This window comes from Lissotriton vulgaris, chromosome 9 (genome assembly GCF_964263255.1).
Source record: "Lissotriton vulgaris chromosome 9, aLisVul1.2, whole genome shotgun sequence".
NCBI lineage: Eukaryota > Metazoa > Chordata > Amphibia > Caudata > Salamandridae > Lissotriton > Lissotriton vulgaris.
This window is the reverse complement of record NC_141697.1, coordinates 7482730-7505437: the sequence shown is the minus strand read 5'-3', so window position 1 is coordinate 7505437 and position 22708 is coordinate 7482730. Positions and strand designations below refer to the sequence as shown.

General features: G+C 38.6%; 1 protein-coding gene across 1 annotated transcript in view; it reads left to right on the top strand.

Annotated features, from left to right (window-relative positions):
- Positions 1–22708, top strand: part of LOC147689523 (glutamate carboxypeptidase 2-like) — a 583351-nt gene that overhangs the window by 429418 nt on the left and 131225 nt on the right. The window contains exon 16 of the mRNA XM_086936912.1: positions 17375–17456. Within this exon, the coding sequence (XP_086793038.1) occupies positions 17375–17456 (82 nt within the window). The remainder of the gene's footprint in view (positions 1–17374; positions 17457–22708) is intronic.

Here is a 22708-nt window from a genome sequence, read left to right as displayed (position 1 = left end):
TACAAAGATATATACGTAGAACAAGAAGATGTAAGTGAAGAAGAGGATAGTGATTTGTGTAGTGGACAAATTGAAAAAGTTGATGTATCTAGATCTGAAGAAATTTATGAACATTACAGTGTTCATCCACTGCATTCCAAAGAAGCAATAGGGAATGCTATTGAATTATTTCAGATGAGAAAGGCGAAAGGAAATCCGATTAGTGTCTGGGAAGAAAGTTTGGAAGGTCGTTGTTTCCCAGAGTTATTTCCTACAGGTGAAGGTACACGATATGATGATCGACCTATGCAGATTCCTGCATCTGAGTACCGGACAACTAGATTATATGCAGAAGATCCAAGGTTTTGGCAATGTATTCCATATCTGTTTCATCTTTTGTTTGAGAGTGATTTATCTGGTCTGTCTTATGCAGTAAATCATATCTTAAAAAGTGGTGTACATCTGCAAAATATTTCAGCAAAGGAATTTATGGATAGAGTGCATCAGAAAGATAGTGTTTTGGATTCTCATTTAATTAATTTAATGGCTTGTCAGCGGGGTACTAATGAGTATTGGTACCGTCGTCATGGAGATTTAAAATGTATGCTTAGAAACTTAGGAGCACCAACATGGTTTTTAACTCTAAGCTGTGCAGAGTATGCTTGGGAAGATTTAATTGAATTTCTTCGGGAGGCGAATGCAAATATAGAAAATATAAACTATAAGACACCTGGAGAACTGTGTTCATTAGATCCAGTTAATGTTTGCAGGTATTTTAATCATAGATTTGAAGCTATGATGTCTTTCATTACTAACAAGAAAAATCCGCCTCTTGGTGAAGTACTGGATTTCTTTTGGAGAAAAGAATAGCAAGCAAGAGGTGCTCCTCATATTCATATGCTACTATGGATCAAAGATGCTCCTAAATTTGGAATAGACTCGGATGAGACTGTACTGTCTTTTATTGAACAGTATGCCACTTGTGACATACCTAATAGTACCACTGATAAGGACTTAAGAGGAAAAGTGTTACGTTTCCAAAGTCATCGCTGTGGAAAATATTGTCGGCGAAAATTCAAATCAAAGAGCAAATTTTATACCAAATGTCGCTTTGGATTTGCACGACCGGTACTTTCAAAAGGAAGAGTCAACAATTTGATGTCATGTTTGCGACATAATATCAGAAGGAGGTCACCTAAAAATACGTACAATTTAAGAAGAGGTGAAGAATCGAAATATATTAATGACTATAATCCAGTCATTTTGTCCATGTGGAATGCTAACATGGACATACAATATGTTGCAGACAACTCTATTGCTGTGGCTCGATATGTAACGTCTTACATCACAAAATCTGAAAAGACGGAACTGAAGGAGATGTTGGAAGACATTTCTCATGAAAAGAGCCTGAGCAAGAAATTATATACGTACAGTTTGAAGATGCTGTCTCATCGAGAAATTGGAGCATATGAATGTTGTGATAGATTATCATCAGCAAGTCTTTATGCGAAGTCAAGGACTATTCTCTGGGTGAGTTTGGGCCTAGCAGAAACACGAAACCGTGTTCTAAAACCTGTGCAAGAAATTGAGTACTTAGCCCAGAAAGAACCAAACAGTACAGACATTTTGAAAACAAATATGTTGGATACATACTATCCAAATAGAAGTATTCTGCTTGAAAACATTTGTCTGTATGAAATACTTCAGAATTATATTTTTAAGAGAAATGTTACCGAGAATATTGATAAAGGTGTACATGCTGTAATTGGACATGAAGGATGTCTGGTAAAACAAAGAAAAAGACACTTGATAAATCATCGGAAACTGAGTTGCGAAACACCTGATAAAAGAGAGTTTTACTATTTTGCTCTTTTGCAACTCTTTAAACCATGGCGTAGAGAAGAGGAACTACTTGGAGACTTTGATAGTTATGAAGATTCATTCAACGCATCTAAAAGTACTATTGAATGTCCTGTTTTCAGCAATTATCTCCAAATGTTGAATGACGAAATAGAGCAAGAAGCAACAATTGCAGCAGAGATTGCTAGAGATAGTTCACAAGATAGTCAAAGTTCGGCATCATTAAGTCAAGATCCACTGGGACAACCAATTATTCAAAATGAAGCAGCCACCGCCATGGATGAGGTGGATAGCGCAATGCAGCAAGGTCAAGAGCAAGTAATCGACTTAGAAGAATTAAAGAAGCAGTTTAATGTTGAGCAAAGACAGATATATGATGAAGTGACAGAGCACATTGAGCATGGCTTTCGTCATGAGAGAAAAGATTGCTCATGTATGTCATTTGAGCCTATTCGATTATATGTAAGTGGAGAAGCTGGGACTGGTAAAAGTTTCCTAATTAAAGGAATTACTACATATTTACAGCAAACAACTCAATCAACACTGTCGTGTGTTTTTACTGCTCCAACTGGATTGGCAGCACATAATATAAAAGGTGTAACTTTACATCGTTTGCTGATGCTGCCAGTTGAACATGAAAATAAATTACAATATCAGAAGCTTTCTGGAGAAGCTTCTTTTGAAGTTTCTAGAGTCCTTAAAAAAATGAAACTTCTTATTATTGATGAAGTAAGCATGGTCTCTAATTTAATGCTTGCTTTTGTGCATTTAAGAATGCAACAGACACTTAAGACAGAGTATGATGTGTTATTTGGAGGTAAACATGTCATAGTTTTTGGAGATCTACTCCAGCTGACTCCTGTCAAAGGACAACCTGTATTTGAAACTGTTACACATGAGGAGACCAGAAAGTGCCTGGGCAGTATTGGAAATGTAAATATATGGTCACATTTCAAATATACTGAACTGATTCAAACTATGCGACAGGCAAAGGATACTAAATATGGAAGTATTCTTCAAGATATTAGGATTGGAAAATTAACTGAAGATGCGAAACAGACTCTACGAACGCGATTACTTTCCAAGCTGTTTCCTAATGAAGATAATGTTCCTGAGAGAATATATAGTAAAGAGGTTGTAGATAAGTCAGTGATATGCTTGATGCCAACTCTGAAAGAATGTTCAGTTTTTCATGAGAAAATGTTGAATTTAGAAAAGCAAGAAATTAAGAAACTGGAAGCTAAAGATAGAATAGAGCATGAAGGTAGTACTATTGTTTTGTCTGAAAAGTTGAAATTGAAATTGGATTCTCTTCAAAAAACTATATCTAAAACTGCTGGTTTAGAGAAAAATCTGTATGTATGTTTAAATTGTCGGATAATTTTAAGAAGAAATTTACATGTAGAAAGAGGATTGGTAAATGGAGCAATGGGTAATGTTGTTGGTTTTGTGAATTATACCAATAGAGATGAGATTGAATTTTTGAGGATAAAATTTGATGGGATTGATGAAGTTCAACAAATTAGTCGATGTTCAACTCGTTTTTTGCTTGTGAAAGACTTATATGTCCGTCGTAAGCAATTTCCAATTTGTTTGGCATATGCAGTGACTATACATAAATCTCAAGGTTTAAGTGTAGATTGTGCTTTGGTAAATATTGGAAGTACTGTATTCAAAGAGGGTATGGCGTATGTTGCTCTGTCGCGTGTTAGAACTTTATGTGGACTTTATCTAATTGATTATGATGAGACAAAGATTAGTGCAGATTTAAATTGTGTGAAGGAGTACAATAGGTTAAGAAGAGAATATGCTCCAAGTTTACCTCAATATCCTTTAATTGAAAGGCGTATAGTTGGTCAGAAAAGGAAAAATGAGGACAAATGTGCTGAAGTAGTCCAGAAACGACGAAAAAAAGATGTAGCTGTTGTTGGTAGCTCTAGGAAAACTGTTAGTATTGAAGAGATTGTTGGATTTAAGTTGGAAAATAGGTGTGGTGTCAACTGCTATGCAAATGTAGTAGTTAATGTTGTTTTCTTTTTGAAAAATGTTAAGGAACAGATTATAGAAAATCAGGAGCATACCTTTTGTCATTCTTTAAATTCTATATTTGAAATGTGTAGTAGTGGTGATAATGAAATAGGAAGTGTTTCGGAATTAAGGAATGTTTTAGATATATGTGCAGAAGTAAATCAGTTTTCTCAGAATATACAGCAAGATTGTCAGGAATTTATTATGTATATGTTTACAGCTTTGGAAGATGAAGGTGTAGATATTGATAGTCTTTTTGGGCTTTCTTATAAATGGGAACATAAGTGTGATAATTGTTCATTTTTAAGTAGTACTGAGATACCCAGCGATAGATTCTTATATTTGACATTACCAGACTGCAAAGAAGTGCCTTTTAATGAACTAGTTAAAGATGCGCATCAAAATATGGTCTGTTCTCAATGCAAGTCTGAAATGTTATCAACTTTATTTATCCATAGATGCGGACAATATGTAATTTTAATGTTTCAACTATGCAGAGCTGATGGGAGTAAAGTATCCACTTTAATTAAAAATTTTGTGGCTTCTCAAGTTTCTATTTCTAGAAGAACATTTGTAACTGTAGCCATTATTTATCATGAAGGGCATTCTACATCATCAGGACATTATACAGCTTATTTGAAGTGTGCTACTGGCTGGACACTTTGCAATGATAGCCAATTGACTTTTAAAAAACGTTTGCCTTTTGCCTTAAGTAACTCTTATTTGTTATTTTTGGAACCCAAATTTCAGTAGAGTGGTTTGGTGTAGGAATATGTATACTATAAAGATCTGAAACTTACTAGTTTACAAATATCATGTAAATAAGGGTGTACAAATCTATACATGAAATTTGTGTTTTGCATATTGATAACATCAGGTACAAATTTACTTAATGTTTGATGGTATAAATTATGGTACAAATTTTGATTGTAAAAGTACAGAAAATAATGGATGAGACTAAGATTACAAACTTTCAGAAAAAAACTACTTAACTCATAGTATTTGGCCACGTGGAAAAATATGAGAGAAGAAAATGAGTACTTTTGAGAATTATTTAGAAACTTATATGGACGTAAGTGTTTCGGAGAGGTATTTAAAAGATAATGAGTTAGCTTATACAATTTGGCCACGCGGAAAGGTATGAGAGAAGAAACTGTGTCTTTCAAATACATTTTTTATAGGAGATTGCTGCACGGGATTTTGTTGAGATATCTTGAAAAATAAGTGGTATACTTTAATTAGGTTGTAACTGTGGAAGATGTAGTGTGCTTACTCAAGAAATTGCGAATTTGAGGAAAACATTTAAGACATTTTTTTTCAAGTATTTATAATATGTATGCAGATTTTGTATGGGTTTTTTAAACACAATCATTTTGATTGTGGTTTTTTTTCCCCGCTGTTATATGATGATTAATGTTGAAATCACTCTTGATAGTGAAAATCAATGTTTTCTGAGGACAGCAAAAATAAATCATTTAATATGTTGTTTACTTATTTTGCTACATTGCATTCAGAAATATGTATTATAACAGATTTTTTTTTTTACTCTCCTCCACAGATATTATATTTATAAGGTAAGTTTAATTAATAATATCTGACAGTTTTGTTTGCACCTGTCTTATTGTTTCGTATTGTTTTTTCTATAAATAATATACTTTATAATTTTATTTTTAATTTCTTTCCACAGGTGCTACGTTTTTATAAGACATTTATTTATTTTTTCTTTTTATTAGGTAAGTATATATAATAAAGAAATTTTTACAACATTGTGTTATTTATTTCTCTATCCTTCTTAAAACAATGTCATCTTTTATATTGAACACTTCCACATAGGATTGGGTGCATTGTTAGAAGGTATGGTTTAAAAGTGATTAAATAAAATGAGCGATATTTCACTGAGTGAGTTTAGGAAAAGTGATATATGAAAACGATGGTGTATATGGTATTAAATGTTACATGGTGTTCTTTGCAGGACTTTAAATCCTGTGTTGTAGTTCCAATTTTGACTCAAGATTAGGGGGCTGGGGGGCTTAGTGGGACTTGCATGGTCATGATTGAGGTACTCCTTTTATGAGCCATGGTTCAGATGTGTTTATGATAGAGTGGTTCCGTCATGGTTCTGCTTAGTGAATAGAACGTGTTAAGGAAGCACAATGTTAGTGTTGTGCATGCATAGCGGCAAGTTCATCACAAATGTTGTTCGTCCTGAGGACAGATCAGACAATGTTCATGATGGAGCACGTTTGTGATGAGTATTGAACCATTTAACAGTTGTTAAAAAACCTGAAGGGTTTTTATAAAGACGAGATATGTTTGTCATTCTAGAGCCCTGTATCATAAAGAACTGTTCTTCTGAACTAATACGTATTGAAATTGGTTGACTGTCATTTATGAGATTTTACTCAGTGACTTTCTGGGCCATATTCTTTCAAATCTGTACATGTGATTGCTGCGTGAAGACCTACGCCTACTTCAATTTGAATATAGAGGTATATTATGAAAGGTGTTTATCTGTGGTTTTTTTACTTTAAACGTCAAGAAAGCAGAGATAAAATTATCTCTCTATTACCTAGCAGCTGCTAACACCAGTTAGGAACACTTAGTAGAAGATAGTGAACATTTTGGGTGCACTTTGCATGTCAGTTGCATTTATATCTAATGAGATGCAAAGTGGGCGTGCCAAGATGTTACCGACTGAAAATAGTCTTTAACATCGTTATCTCTTATTACTAGCTTTTGGAGATATTTGCGCTAAGCGGGAATATTTCTAAAAGCTAAGACTTGCCTTGAGTAGTTCTTAGCTATGTTATCCAATGGGGGGTGGATAACATGGCTAATAGCATTAGGTCACTATCTATGAATAATCCTGATTTTTTTGTGATACTTATGCTTTGCAACGTTTTTTACCGCATTTGCGTTAAACCTTATTAATACCAAGGTTTATTTGCGGAAGAAATCGCTGCAGCGCTGCGGTAAATGTTTAGGGGCATATTACCAAGAACTAGCGATAATTTTTGTCTCTAACTTGTTTAGAGACAAAAATTATCGCCTCACATTGGCGATTTTTATCGCAGATAAACCTTGCTATTAGCAAGGTTTATCGTAAATGCGTTAAAAAACGGCCGCAATGCATGAATATCGATGAAAAGTCAGCGATATTTATGAATTATCGAGCAAATGCTCTTAGCCATGTTATCCACCTCCCATTGGATAACATGGCTAAGAACTGCTCAGGGCAGGTCTTAGCTTTCGGAGATATTTGCGCTTCGCGCGAATATCTCCAAAAGTTGATAATAGGAGATAGCGATGTTAGGGACTGTTTGCAGTGGCTAACATTTTGGCATACACACTTTGGATGTCATTAGTGATAAATATCACCGATATGTAAAGCGGGGCCCAAGATGGTTGCTATCTCCTATTAGTTGTCACTAATTGGTGTTAGCGACAGCTTGATAATAGGGAGATAATTTTATCTCTGCTTTCTTGGCTTTTAAAGCCAAAAAAGCGGTGATCAACCCCCTTGATAATATGCCCCCTAGTCTCTAACCAAGTAGAAGGAATACTACATACTTGAATATTGTTTAGTGCTTATTTTCATTGAGATCGTCACAGAAGTTCAATGGACCCGAGACGCTGTTTTTGTGTATCTTGGCGACTGCCAAGCCTGTGTAGCAGTGGGAGTGAGGCCTCTCTAAGGGGGGCAGCGTAGCTCCTTTTGATGTTTATAATTGCAGATAGCAGGGTAGAAATGTCCGCGGAATTTATGGATGCTTAGTCGCAGTATAGTGTACGTGCTGCTCTTAGCACCTCATTACGACACACAGGGGAGTCACGTTCCACAGTTGGAGATCAGAGACTTAGGAAATAAAACTTTATAATAGCAAGGGCTCTAAGCGATAGAAATCGACCGTTGTCGGTGTACAAAATATCACCGGTATTGGTGGTATTTTCTATGGTGTTAGTGGTCGAAGGAGAATAGTAACATATGTGAAAATAAATTCGGTAACAGGCACAGAATTTCACATTATCACGTGAAAAGAATTTTTTTTTTCACATACTGATAAGTCTTTTATAATTAAGGGACGGAGTGTATGTAGTGCTATTTACTACACTGCTATGTGAACGATGTTGAATGTTTCAAAGGAGGCTTTAAAAGTTTTTCGATAAACTGGTTTTCTAGGGAAGTGGGTGGAGTGTTCCGTGTAAATTGCAGAATAGAAACTAGTAAAAACCAATTGGAAGTGTTCTTTTAAAGTCACATGACTGCACATGCGTGTCTCGACGCCTGTACGTGATAGGTGGGTGCGCGCACCCGGTCGCGCACAAGATGAAAGCGGCGAGAAAATATCAGCTAGAAGTGTTGTTTTGAAGTCACATGACTTCACATGCAAGTCTCAGGTCCTGCACGCAATAGGAGGGTGCGCGCACCCGGTCGCACACTACAATGAAGCGCCGAAAAAACATGTCATAAGATGCTCTTGGAGCATGTTTTCGTAGAAATAGTTAGTTCTGAAAAGAACTTTTTTTTTTTTTTTTTTGGAAACAAGTGTTATGATGCTTTAGATTTCTTAAAGTTGCTACTACATTTTTCAGTATGTAATACTATGAAAATGAAGTGAAGAAATTTATTTTTTCTTCGGGCATTTATGACTTTCAATTTTGAGTTTAATAAGAACAAGGCTCTGCTCTCCATACAAAAGAATTTCTGCACACTGGTTGCATTTCATGTGTACCTTCGCAAGATATGGTCTCAAGTCCATCTCAGCACTCGATGGAGATACAGGTCCTCCACCAGAAGATGTGCTGGCCACCTCTGATGGTAATAGCGTTGCCAGGGATCTTGTCGATGCTTTTGCATAATGCTCAGGGTGCCTTTGTTTAACATGCCGCAGCATGGTGTGTATAGAAAAGGAATATTTTCTATTTGGATTTCCCCTTGAGAGCTCCGAATTGCATATCGTGCAGGTTACTTTTGGCGCATTCACTTTCTTTTGATCTTCAGGATAAGTAAAAAATTGCCAAATGAAAGATTCCTTTTTTCTTCTTAACGGTGGTCGCTCATTTCCTTCAGATTCGGAAGATGAATGTGGAAGGGCAGCCATTTCAGCAAAGTCTTCCGGAAGATGCTCGACGTTGTTGTCTCTTGAGAGTAGAAAAGATTGTGAGGAAAGTGGGTGGAGTGCTTCGTGTAAATTACAGAACAGAAACTACTAAGAACCAATTGGAAGTCTTGTTTTCAAGTCACATGACTTTACATGCGCTTCTCAGGACGTGTAGGCGGTGACACTATCTAGTTACGAACGTGATTTGGAAGTAGCGATGTTCTTTACTGAAGTTTAAAAACGTGAAAAGAAGTGAATTCAAACACATACGGATTTGACATATTTTTACAGCTCGATTTAAGAATACAATTAATAAATTATAAAATCTGGTATATTTTTCTAAATAAATATTAAGGTGTGTACAATCAGTCACGCACGAATGATTAAAAAAAATTCGGCTCCATTTAATTAAAAAGTTTATAGGAGAAAAAAAGCCTAGGTTCAGTGTCTTTAACGTACTATAAGTTTTTTCATTGGTCTATGAAGAAATTCATTAGGTTTAAATTGGAAAGCTTCATGAAATAAATAGGTGGGTGTGTGCACTCGGTTGTGCACGTAAGATTGGTATGTCGATATTTATTTCAGGTATATCCTTCATACTTAGGAACTAGCATTCAAAAAACCTATGAAATTCACTGAAAAAAACATAGGTTTTACACACGTTATAGTTAGGAAGTAGCATTTGAAAAACCTATGAAATTCACTGAAAAAACCATTGGTTTTACACCAGTTATAGTTAGCTGGAAATGTTACTGATATAAAACCAATGAAATTCCACGTTATAGTTAGTTGGACTCACTATAACTTGCACGTGTAATGCACTGCTGATGACATCACATATTACATCACTCATGGCATGGTCAGTGACATCACTCATGACATCACTGATGACACCATCCTTGTGAGAAAGTGACAGATATCATTTCAGTGTAATGTAACCCTTGAAACACATATTCAAAAATAGAAACTAACATTTTCAAAAAAATGGAGATACCTATACCAGTTACAACAACCAATTCAGTAATTCCAACATTTATATACACATCCACTAATTCACTAACAGTTCTATATATTCACTCGTATATATGCTTACTGATTATATATAGTGATACAGCTATACATCCTATTATATACCGACAGACATCCAAAAGTAAATCACACACATATTCACACTTGGAAATAAACTAATAAACATCCATTTATTTACATATACAGATATACACACACTAACACCTTACTTCTAAGTAAACTTTCACTTGCTTACTCTTTTAAACAATCACTTATAGAAACACATACTTATTTAAACAGGAACTCTTTCAATCTCTCACTGTCACATATACTCAGTTATATATATCAATACTTACATAAACTAGATTAAAACATATGTGGTTACTAATAAACACACTAGTGAAGCAGGTATTCACTCACTAACACACACATATACACACTCAGCCATCCATACAGTCCTGCACATCCATTAAGACACTTATTTAAACATTTATTTTTCCATCAACCTCTACATATACATATATAAAACATATTTATTTTTTAAAAAGACACACATTCACTGAATAGTGTCATCAGTGATGTCATCAGTGATGTAATATGTGATGTCATCAGCAGTGCATTACACGCGCAAGTTATAGTGAGTCCAACTAACTATAACGTGGAATTTCATTGGTTTTATATCAGTAAAATTTCCAGCTAACTATAACTGGTGTCAAACCTATGGTTTTTACAGTGAATATATATATATATATATATATATATATATATATATATATATATATATATATATATATATATAAATATATATATATATATATATATATATATATATATATATATTACCTACTGGCGGTCGCCAGTAGGTAGTTATAGTTAGGATTTTTTTCAATGTTAAATCTCAAAATTCTATTTGGAATAACTTTGGCACCGGTTGACGAATCTGCCTGAAAATTTCCTGAAAATGGCCTCGTCGAGCTCCGGTCCTTCCTTGAAAGTTTGGGGGGGATACGTCAAGCGGGGGCCGAGATAAAAGGGGGGTCCCAAAACGCGTTTTCCCCATGTAAATGTCCATAGGGCGGTCGATTTCACTTTTAGCCCGAACAGCTGAATGGATTTCCAGCAAACTTGGCAAAATTGAAGGGACTGGTAGCCCGATGTGCCTTTGCTATGTCTCAAGATATGTGCTGCAGTGGATTTTGAGTAATTTAGGTTCAAAAAAATATATATATCTATAGGCGCTCTCCGGTGCGCGCACCGGAGTGCGCTCCAGGCGCGACACGCGACTTGCGCGCAGGAAGCTGATTGGCTCTTGGGTGTCTGTAAACATTCTAAACAGTCTGGAGCGGCCGCCATCTTGTGTCTCGGTAAAATCGAGACACAAGGGGTTTGAAAAAAAAAGGGGCAAATGACCATAAGGGGGAAGAGTAGACCCCCTCTGACCCCCTAGGTTTGATGTAGGGGCTAAAATAGGGTCCTGCGGGGCATTAAATATTTTTTTTTTTTTTCGTTTTGCGCTGGGGAAGCGCATGGTACGCGCACCGGCGAAGCACCGGGAAAATCCAGGACCATATTTATGAAGGCCTTGCGCTGCCAGTTTTGCGCCTCCTGTGCGTCAATTTTTGTGACGCACCAGCGGTGTAAAAAAATGCGCATTGTTACGCAATATTTAAAAAGTGACGCATCTATCTAGATGCGTCACTTTTTAAATATAGTGCAACGAGGCACATTTTTTTACACTGCTGGTGCGATGCGTCACTTTTCTGTGCGCACTCCTTATGACATTCCAGATGTGTCATATTTAATGTATGACGAATCATGTTGCAAGGAGTTACAGATACATCAGTATTTCTGACATATCTGTAAACATGAAAGTGACGCGAGGCAGGCGCAAGATTTTGACGCAACAGCATCCTAAAAGTGACGCAGAGAAATCTCATAGATTTCAGTACGTCGTTATTACCAAGCTTTTTGCGGGGGAATGCCCCCTCTGCATACATTATACCTGACGCAGATATAATGTGGCGCAGAGTTTTAAAAAGTGACCCATGTACCTAGATGCGTCACTTTTTAAAAATAGCGTCAGGTATAATGCATGCAGAGGGGGTGTTCTCCCACAAAAAGCTTTGTAATAGCGACGCAGTGAAATCTTTGAGATTTCACTGCGTCACTTTTAGGATGCTGTTGCGTCAAAATCTTGCGCCTGCTTTACAGCAGGTGTTAGACTGACGCAAGACCTTTCACATGGTGCTTTTTCCATGTGAAAGGACACATTACTGGAGTTGCGTCACTTTTGTGACGCACTCCAGCAATGCGTTACTTGGAATGTCATAAGGAGTGCGCACAGAAAAGTGACGCATCGCACCAGTGGTGTAAAAAAATGTGCCTCGTTGCGTTATATTTAAAAAGTGACGTATCTAGGTAGATGGGTCACTTTTTAAAATCAAGCGCCACATTATATCTGCGTGAGGTATAATGCATGCAGAGGGGGTGTTCCCCCGCAAAAATCTTTGTAATAGCGACGCAGTGAAATGTTTGAGATTTCACTGCGTCACTTTTAGGATGCTGTTGCGTACTTTAAATATAGTGCAACGAGGCATATTTTATTACACTGCTGGTGTGATGCGTCACTTTTCTGTGCGCACTCCTTATGACATTCCAGATGTGTCATATTTAATGTATGACGAATCATGTTGCAAGGAGTTACAGATACGTCAGTATTTCTGACATATCTGTAAACATGAAAGTGACGCGAGGCAGGCGCAAGATTTTGACGCAACAGCATCCTAAAAGTGACGCAGAGAAATCTCATAGATTTCAGTACGTCGTTATTACCAAGCTTTTTGCGAGGGATTGCCCCCTCTGCATACATTATACCTGATGCAGATATAATGTGGCGCAGAGTTTTAAAAAGTGACCCATGTACCTAGATGCGTCACTTTTTAAAAATAGCGTCAGGTATAATGCATGCAGAGGGGGTGTTCCCCTGCAAAAAGCTTGGTAATAATGACGCAGTGCGTCACTTTTAGGATGCTGTTGCGTCAAAATCTTGCGCCTGCTTCACAGCAAACCTTTCACATGGTGCTTTTTCCTTGTGAAAGGACACATTACTGGAGTTGCGTCACTTTTGTGACGCACTCCAGCAATGCGTTACTTTTGTGTTTACAGATACGTCAGAAATACTGACATATCTGTAACTCCTTGCGAATTGATTAGTCATATATTAAATATGACATATCTGGAATGTCATAAGGAGTGCGTCCACAAAAGTGACGCATTGCTGTTTTCACGTAGCGATGCGTCACTTTTCAGAAATGAGGCCTCCAGTTTATTCACTGTGTCATAACTTTCTTTTCTAACACTCACCTTCTTTCATTCCTCCTACTTCACTTCCTTTCACCTCTCATACCTTTCTGTTCTTTCTTACTCATTCTCCTTTCAATTATCAATGCACTATATTTCACTTACTCTTAATTTTTTTAAGAATATAGCTCTTTGATGAGAATTGGAGGTAGTTCTGAAAAGAACTTTTGGTTTTCTTCTTTTAACTGAACAGGAACAAAAACAGGGAATGGAAACTGCTCAACAGGAGCAAAAAGAAAACAAAAAAATTAGGGGTGGGAAGGGCAGCGATGGTTCTCCAATGCTCGAACCATGAGCAGGACACTTTGCTCCCCATAGGTGAGGAGTTGATTGCAGTATCTGCATTTGACGACCACATGGTTAAATGCAGGTTGTATGTTTGCCACCTGCTCCTGCGATTGCTCTCTCCCAGAAGAAGTTGCTCCTCCGGTTGATGTAGAGGCCCCATCTCTGGGAACCTCTTGTGCCACAGCCCTGACACTTTCCCGGGCAAAATTCTGGGGGTGCCTCCTCTCCACATGGCGAATCATGGTAAAGTTGCCAAAAGAGTACTTTTTTGGGGGGTTACCCCGTGACAGGACCTGTTTGCAGATCCTGCACTCCACTTTTGGTGCATTCACCTTTTTCTGGTCTGCTGGAAACTTAAAAAATTTCCAGATGAAATGCTCTTTGACCTTCGGCTGAGGAGGCTCTTCATCAATGAATTCAGGCTCATCTTCACTGCTGGATGGTCTGGCAGCCATGATTATCCAAGAAATATGCAAGAGCAAAAAGGCAGGTCTTTCAGTCACAAAAGTGAAAGAAGAAGTGAAGGAAATGGGTGGGGATTTCATTCATTGTAAAAAAAAAACTGTTAGCAACCAATGAAAAGTGTTATTTTAGGGTCACATGACCCGACGCGTTTACGCTGCGCGCTCCGGAGCACTTCCGGTGCGTTTACGCAGCGCGATCGTAGGCGCTTCCGGGGCGCAAACGTGGCGCGATCGTAGGCGCTTTTGCGTGCGTTTACGCGCTGCGAACGTAGGCGCTTCCGAGGGCACTTACGTTGCGCGCCGAAGTGACGTCATCAAACTTTTACAGAAATGCATAATCATTTTCCTTATTAAAAAAAACTAATTTTATTTGTATGGTACGAAATGTTTTGCATTATTATTAACTTTTCATTCATATTTTTTTTCATGAACGACAGTTGCTCTCTGGGTGCGCTTTCAGATGAGCTCACGGAAAAGCTTACCGGAGAGCTTAGCTGAAAGCTTCCCGGAGCGCGCACCCAGAGCGCAAAAGAAAAAAATTATATAAAAAAATGAATACTTTAAAAAAAACAGCAAATTGTAAAAAAAAAAAAAAAGGTTAGAAACTCGATATACAAAGGAATTAGCATTTAAAAAACCTATGAAATTCACTGAAAAAACCATAGGTTTCACACCAGTTATAGTTAGGAATTAGCATTTAAAAAACCTATTAAATTCACTGAAAAAACCATAGGTTTCACACCAGTTATAGTTAGCTGGAAATTTTACTGATATAAAACCATTGAAATTCCCACGTTATAGTTAGATGGACTCACTATAACTTGCGCGTGCAATGCACTGCTGATGACGTCACATATTACATCACTCATGACATGGTCAGTGACATCACTCATGACATCACTGATGACACCATCCAGTGAATGTGTGTCTTTCTGAAAAATAAATATATTTTATATATGTATATGTAAAAGTTGATGGAAGAATAAATGTTTAAATAAGTGTCTAAATTGATGGTTTTTAAAAAAAAATTGATTGGTTAACTGGCTTATTAAGTGTATGTTAGTGAATACATATATTAGTGAGTAATGTTTAAATATTTAAATATATGTATTAGTGTTTCACTTTGTTTATAAGTGGCTGCATGGGTTGGTGAGTAGCTACATGTGTAGGTATATTGGTTATTAGATGTTTTTTTAGTATCAGTATGAGTGTTTGTATGGTTTGGTGGGGGTATTACTTATCACATAGATGCATGAATGACTGACTCTCTCTTTGTATGTGTTTTGAAGACAGCATATGTGCAGGACTGTATGGGTGGATGAGTGTGTATATGTGTGTGTTACTGCGTGAATGACTGTCTCACTAGTGTCTTTATCAGTAACTACATATGTTTTAATCTAGTATATGTGAATATTGATGTATATAAGTGAGTATATGTGAGAGTAAGAGATTGTAAGAGTTCCTGTTTAAATAAGTATGTGTTTCTATAAGTGATTGTTTAAGAGAGTAAGTATGTGTAAGTTTCCTTAGAAGTAAGGTGGTAGTGTGTGTTTAGATGTATATGCAAATAAATGGTTGTTCAATAGTTTACTTGCATGGGTGAGTATGTGTGAGAGTAACTTTTGGATGACTGTTGGTGTGTAACAGGATGTATAGGTGTATCACTACATATGATGAGTGAGTATATGTATGAGTGACTATATAGAACTGTTGGTGAATGAGTGGATGTGTATATAGATGGTGGAATTATTGAATTGGTTGTTGTAACTTTTATGTGTATCTCCATTTTTTGAAAATGTTAATTTCTATTTTTGAATATGTGTTTCATGGGTTACATTACACTGAAAGGAGGTCTGTCACTCTGTCTCAAGGATGATGTCATGAGTGATGTCATGAGTGATGTCACTGACCATGTCATGAGTGATGTAATATGTGACATCATCAGCAGTGCATTGCACGCGCAAGTTATAGTGAGTCCATCTAACTATAACGTGGGAATTTCAATGGTTTTATATCAGTAAAATTTCCAGCTAACTATAACTGGTGTGAAACCTATTGTTTTTTCAGTGAATATATATATATATATATATATATATATATATATATATATATATATATATATATATATATATATATATATATATATATATATATATATATATATATCACAAGAAGGGCTCCATTTTGCCGGGGGCCCCCGACCCTGCAGGGCAGGCTCTGTTATCAGGAATGGAGATCCTGGAGGAATTCACAGCAGCAACAGAAAATACAGAGCCACAAGCCGACTTACTTCCAAACAAGACTTTATTCGTCTATACAGCATTTATACTCAGTGTCCTTACGCGTTTCAGCGGGAAATTGCCTTGTTCACAGGTGAGTAGAGTATGAGCCAAGTGGTCACGTGGGCCGCAATATCAACTACGGGCCCCAGAATGCACTGACACGATTGCTTCATTTCACGGCACTGACATGATTCCTTATTCAGCCAAATAGCGTTTTATTTCCAATGTGAGAGAGAGAGAGAGAGAGAGAGAGAGGGAAACAGAGAGAGAGAGAGAGAGAGAGAGAGAGAGAGAGAGAGAGAGAGAGAGAGAGAGAGAGAGAGAGAGAAAGAGAGGGAAAAAGAGAGAGAGTGAGAGAGAGAGAGGGAGAGAGAGAGACAGAAAGAGAGAGAGAGGTCTGGACTGTGCCATTAAACTAATAATTGACAAATTTGAGTTTCCAGTTTGAACCTGCTCAAGACCAGGAGGAGGCATGTTTGACTTTGTCACACATGTGGTGGCACAATAAGTGCTGCAGGGTACAATGGACAATTTAACTACAGGCCCTGGGCACCCCTGGTGCCATATACTAGATACCTATAAGTAAGTTAACTTATGCCAATTGGGTATAAGCCAACTAAATATACACTTGTAAGTGTCAGAGCACTGGCAATGAGGTCTGGGTAACAGCGTCAGTGCACTCTCAGAGTCAGTATACCAGTACCTAATAGTGAACAAGTGGGCAGAAAGTGGGTGTGAACCTGTGAAAAGGTCATTTTCTCACATGCACGTGTGCACGCGCACACACACACATACACAGATGGACAGACACATACACATGTACACACAAGCATACATATATGCTCACTCATGCATACTCATGTCATGTGTGTCACAAACACACACCTATGCAGCCCTAGACACATGCACACGCACATCCATGAAAAGACACAACATGCACATAAACTCATACACCATACACACTGAACCTCAAACTAACTTGTTCTCGTTTCCTGATTTCTAGACGGGGTCCGAAGAGCCACCTCTGACTTCCGAATGGCAGCAGAGACTCTACATAAGAAGATTGGAAGTCTCGACTTGAAGAAGTAGGTGCAAGCAGTGGTTAATTTGTAGAAGACTAAATGATGTACCCAGAGGTTCGTTCAGAAGCCCTTAACAGTGTCATCAAAGGTCAAAGGGCTGAATACTAAGGCTGCATGGCCCTGATCCCACCTCATGTCTCTTTCATCTACTACCAAACACTCCCTGCACCTTTCTCTTTTGTCATTGTTCTTTTTCATCCTTAATTGCTCCCTTTTTTACAGTATTTCTATTTTCTCTTCCTCCTTCTTTCACCTTTTGCGTTTTAGTCTCTCTTGCTTTGGGTCAAACTACAGTGAGGAAAAATAAATGTAGGGGCTCCTACCTCCAACAACCTGCTTAAATTTAGAACTAGAGGTGAACACAGAGATCATTCAATGTGTGGAGGAAGGAATCCTGGCAGATGGCAGACTATCCACCACCTCCCCAAACACCCACCGGCTTACCAGTGGCGGCTCCTCCGCTAAGACAGAGGAGCATCGCCTCACTGCTTTTTTTGTATTGAAACACAGAGAAAATAAAATGGTGATAGCTTGCGTTATTATCATTATATTTTCTCCTACTTCCGCCCCCAGGTTTGAGTGAGGGGACAGTGAGGAGTGGTAGCACCCTCTTAGAGTGTGCAATGACTGCTTTGATGACTCTCTTGGGCTGCTCAAAACAGTCCTGCACACTTTGCATGTTCGCCATGCAGGCTACATTACAGAACATGCCCAGGTCCCCAGTCAGTGTCTGAGCACCTAAACAAGGCAGGTTGTGATTGGCTGACTGGGATTCTGTGTGTGCCTCCTGTGGCCGAGCGAGGGAAGGATCATGTAGGAGAGACACCTCTCTTATCCTTTCCTTGGGATTCACCTGTGCTGTGGGAACAATGGAAAAACAGTTCATTACATATATGTTGGCTATTGGTGGTGATTGCTTTGGACCTCTTAGGCATCAAGCAATTCTTATTCACCACTTGGGTGTTGAGCGGAGAAGAATATATGAACACTTTCCTGAAGTATCCTTGGGGATGGGTGATGGACAACCATGCGACATGTTTAATATGTTAGTGCAAATGTTTGATATTAATTTCACTCACAAAACCAATTTATTGTTAGAACGACATAAAGTTTCCTCTTAATACAAAGAATGGATGAAGACGCAGCATCTTACGTTGCGACCTTGAGAGGCTTAGTGCTGTCATTTTGTTTTGAGCAGCTAAGTTATTCCTTCATTAGGGATCAGATAGTGTGATGTACTAACAATAAGACAAATATAGAAAGAGTGTTGATGAAAGACCCTAATTTGGGAGAGACTATCGGGATAGCCAAAGGCATGGCGCATACAGCATTATGATTGAAGGAAATGGACAATGCAAGAGTTGAGAAAAGAGAAAATGTCATTGTTGAAGTGGGGACTGTGCAAGTATTAGAAACATACAGAGAAAAAAGTAATGATGTGAATAGAATGGAAGATGGAAAAGGTAAAGGGGAGTAGAAATGAAACAAGGAAGTGCAAATTGGAAAGAGGTAACGTTTGTCCGATGTGGTACCGCTGGCCACATTGCATCTAGTACAAGATAGGCAGCCAGAAATGTAGTATGTAGGAAGCCCGGGAAGAGAGGATATCTTGCAAAGGTGTGTAGGACCAGAATAGAAGTCATGGATGCGCAAAGTATTCAACAGATTGATCAACAAGTGGATGATAGTTGTGAAAGCATCCAAGAGATAACTTTGACTGTGAATGGAGAAGTGCAAGACGAAGGAAAGGAAGTAAGTATGGGTGTACTCGGTGTGAAACTAGAGAGTACTGCTAAATTGGAGAAACCGCACTGTCACATGCTCCTGGAAGGGGTGTCTGTGCAAGTGTTGGGGGACTCTGGTAGTTTATTCACCCTGATCTCTGATATGAGAGTAAGTGGAAGTGTGCTAATAATGATCAATTATGTAAACCAGATATAAAAACGGCAGGCTATGCGGGAAGGAAGATAGAAATCTTAGGAATAAAATAGATGACTATTAGTTTCAAGGAAAAGGATTGTATGGCAGAGTGTACGTTACTGACTATGACTCAGATTTGTGTCATCAACGAGATCTGGGCATAATCATCATCAGCATCACAAGTCTTTATTTCGGTTTTACAGTCCCATAAAAGAAACAAGCACATACATCTTGCATGGCAATAATCAGAATAAAAGGTACTGTAGATTACAAATACTTCCTATACAGGCTCTTGATAGTTTAAAAAGAGATAAGAATTAGGGTGAAAAGCTTATCAGAAAGATACAATTTGTAGATAGTGCACATATAAGCATATTACAATATTTAAAAGATGTGTCCTAACATCAAAATTAAAAAATCAAGCAATCCAAATATTTACAATCCAAAGTGCTAGTGCAAAATACACACCCATCTGTTTGGATTTCAATTCCTTTACTTCCTTCAAGTCAATAAAATCGATAGGGCCCTCCTTCTAATTGACCATAAATTACCCAAAAATGTTGCTGTTGCACAAGCAAAAAATGGTCTTGCATCTGACTTCAGAATACGTAGGGCTTCTTTATGACTATGTTTCCCTACGTGCCTACATACCGGGATAAGCAAGTTCCTTCTGGGTCTGGCATAAGCCCGGCAAGCAAAAAATACATGTCCTATTGTTTCTTTAGGGCAAGGGCAAGAAGGACAGCCCTTGGACTGTGATGTATTTGTCCTCCAGGCATTAGTGAAGGCATTGATAGGAAGGCAACCAAGTCTAAATTGAGTGTATAATTTCCTATCTTCTGGCACTTTTATTAAGTCAAGGAAGCTTTCTAGCTGACTGCTAGATTTAATATCAAAGAACAGGTCAGTTAAACAGCCATGTTGTGTATTCATAAAATTCTTCTGTTCTGCCCAAGACCAAAACTGTAGTTTTAGTGTGTCCCTAGAGTATGTGGGAGGGCAACCTTCCAGCTCCTTAGGCACACCTATGTCCGCCCGGATGGTATTTCTGTAGTTAATCCACCTAATTTTATGGTTTGTGACGAGGGCAGAAACGTCATTAAAAGCAGCCTCATAGGAGATCAGTTCTGGAGATGTAACTAATCTGTGCCAATAAAGCATGGGACGTAGGTTCACCAGGTCATTGATAGACTTCACACCCATATCGAGTTTCAAGGGGAGGAGGGGGTGCTCTGTGGGAGTGAAAACAGGCTTCTAAGAAACATATTTTCTATTATCGAGAAGATGTTAACGTTTATAGAGCCCCACAGTTCGGCTCCATAGAGTACACTGCCTACTACCATACAGCTATACAGCTTCAGTGCCGGGGCTACAGGCCTAGTGTACGAGAGACAATGTTCCTGTCGCAGGGCCCCAGTTAACGGGTAACATTTCAGGGATGCCCTCTCTAGATGTTTCTTCCATACCATTCCCTCGGACAACTTGATTCGCAGATAATCAAGGGAGCTCACTCGTTAGAGCGGAACATTATCCAGAACCAAGTTACCCTTAAAGGATTTGTGAAGATTTAGCATCATCAACTTAGTTTTAGTTGTGTCACAAAAGTTCTTAAAGCAATTTAAAAGTTTCTGTAAGCCCATGGGGGTTTTAGACACTAAAAGAGTGTTGTCTGCAAACAGCAAAGTAGCTATTTTATGATTAGCCAGCAATGGAGCATCGGTCGGGGTAGAGCACAAAAGATCAACCACCTGATTTACATATAGAGAAAAGAGGGTGGGGGCCAGGACGCACCCTTGGCACACCCCCTCCTGATTTTGAATGGCTTAGTGTTTTGGCCATGGTTTCCCCACCTTACACAGGCAAAGTTATCCTCATGTAACTTAATGAGTGGCTCTAGAAGACCCGGAGGCATACCTATGTCCCGAGGACCTGCCAAAGCAGGTTCTTGGGAACTAGGTCGAAAGCTGTTTTCAAGTTAATAAAACTTAATGAAACTCCTGGTCGATCATGCCAGTCTTCTGCCGAAAGCCCGCCTGAAATGGAGAAAGGATGACGCTCCTCTCCATCCAGGTCTGCATTTTAACAAGGAGTGAGCTGCAGAATACCTTCTGGGCACAATCTTTCAGGCTAATAGGACGGTAGTAGTTGGCGGGTTTCGACGTGTCCCCTTTCTTGAAAATGGGTACTACCTCTGCCCCCTTCCAGGTGTCTAGAATGCGCCCCCTGCTTGAGATGTCATAGGCCAGTCTCATGAAATATGTTGCCCAGTGTTCCCTATCAGCACCGAAAAGGTCTCCAGGATGCCATCGGGGCCAGGGGCTTTTGCTGGAATAATGGCATCAAGTGAGAACAATATCTCCTCCTTAGAGAATGTAAGTGTACAAGCAGGGAAACTCATATCATGGAGCATCTGGGAACTGTCAGTGTGTGGACCGTTAGAGTATAACTCACTAAAGTGCTTATGCCATTCAGCGGCTGGAATGTTATTTGCCAAGGGTGGTGAACGTTCAAAGTTTTGTTTAGATACCAAAGACCAAAACGTCCGACCATCAGGATGCCCAATGGCCTCTCCTAAATCCTCCCATCTCCTCTTATCCCATTCTTTTTTAGCTATACACTGTTTCTGTTTGTAGTCTTTCCTAGCCTTCCGAATACAAGTAGGCTCTAGATTTTTAATGACAGCAATCAAACTCCCTCTCAGGGTCCTGCACTCTTTGTTGAACCATGACTCTCTTCCCAAGGGTCTTACCTGGCATGATCTCCGTTTTTTATTTGGAACATGGTAAAAACAAGCCAGATGGTCAAAGAATTCATTGTGGAAGGTGCTACAACTACTCTGGTTAGATGGACCTATGGTCACTGGTGCTAGGATTGCTAGGTGCTTTGTAAGGGCATCCTTAATCAGATTGATCTTTAATTCATCTGCCAATACGGCAGGCCATTTGAGATGATGCTTATCGCTTGTGGGTATTAAAGATTTTGTGCATAATGGTATTGGCGGCTCTCCCCCGATACCACCCCAGGGATTTTGGATAGACTGGATGAGAGGGTTATGATAGCTGTCACATGATGGAATTATGGCTATATCCTGTATCAGCGGCCAGAGTTTGAGATCCACTAATAAGTAGTTAATCCTACTTGACTCATTTGGCCCCACAAAGATCTTTCCTCCTCTATCTGTAATTGTTCTTCCATTAGCAGCCCTTAACCTATATTCCAAGGTTAGCGCATTGAGCTGAAGTGCATCTTGAGACCATTTTTTCATCGGGGTGAGTTCCAGTGGAGGTACCCTCCAGTATTTGTCCTCCTCATTCACATCATTATCCTCTGCCCAG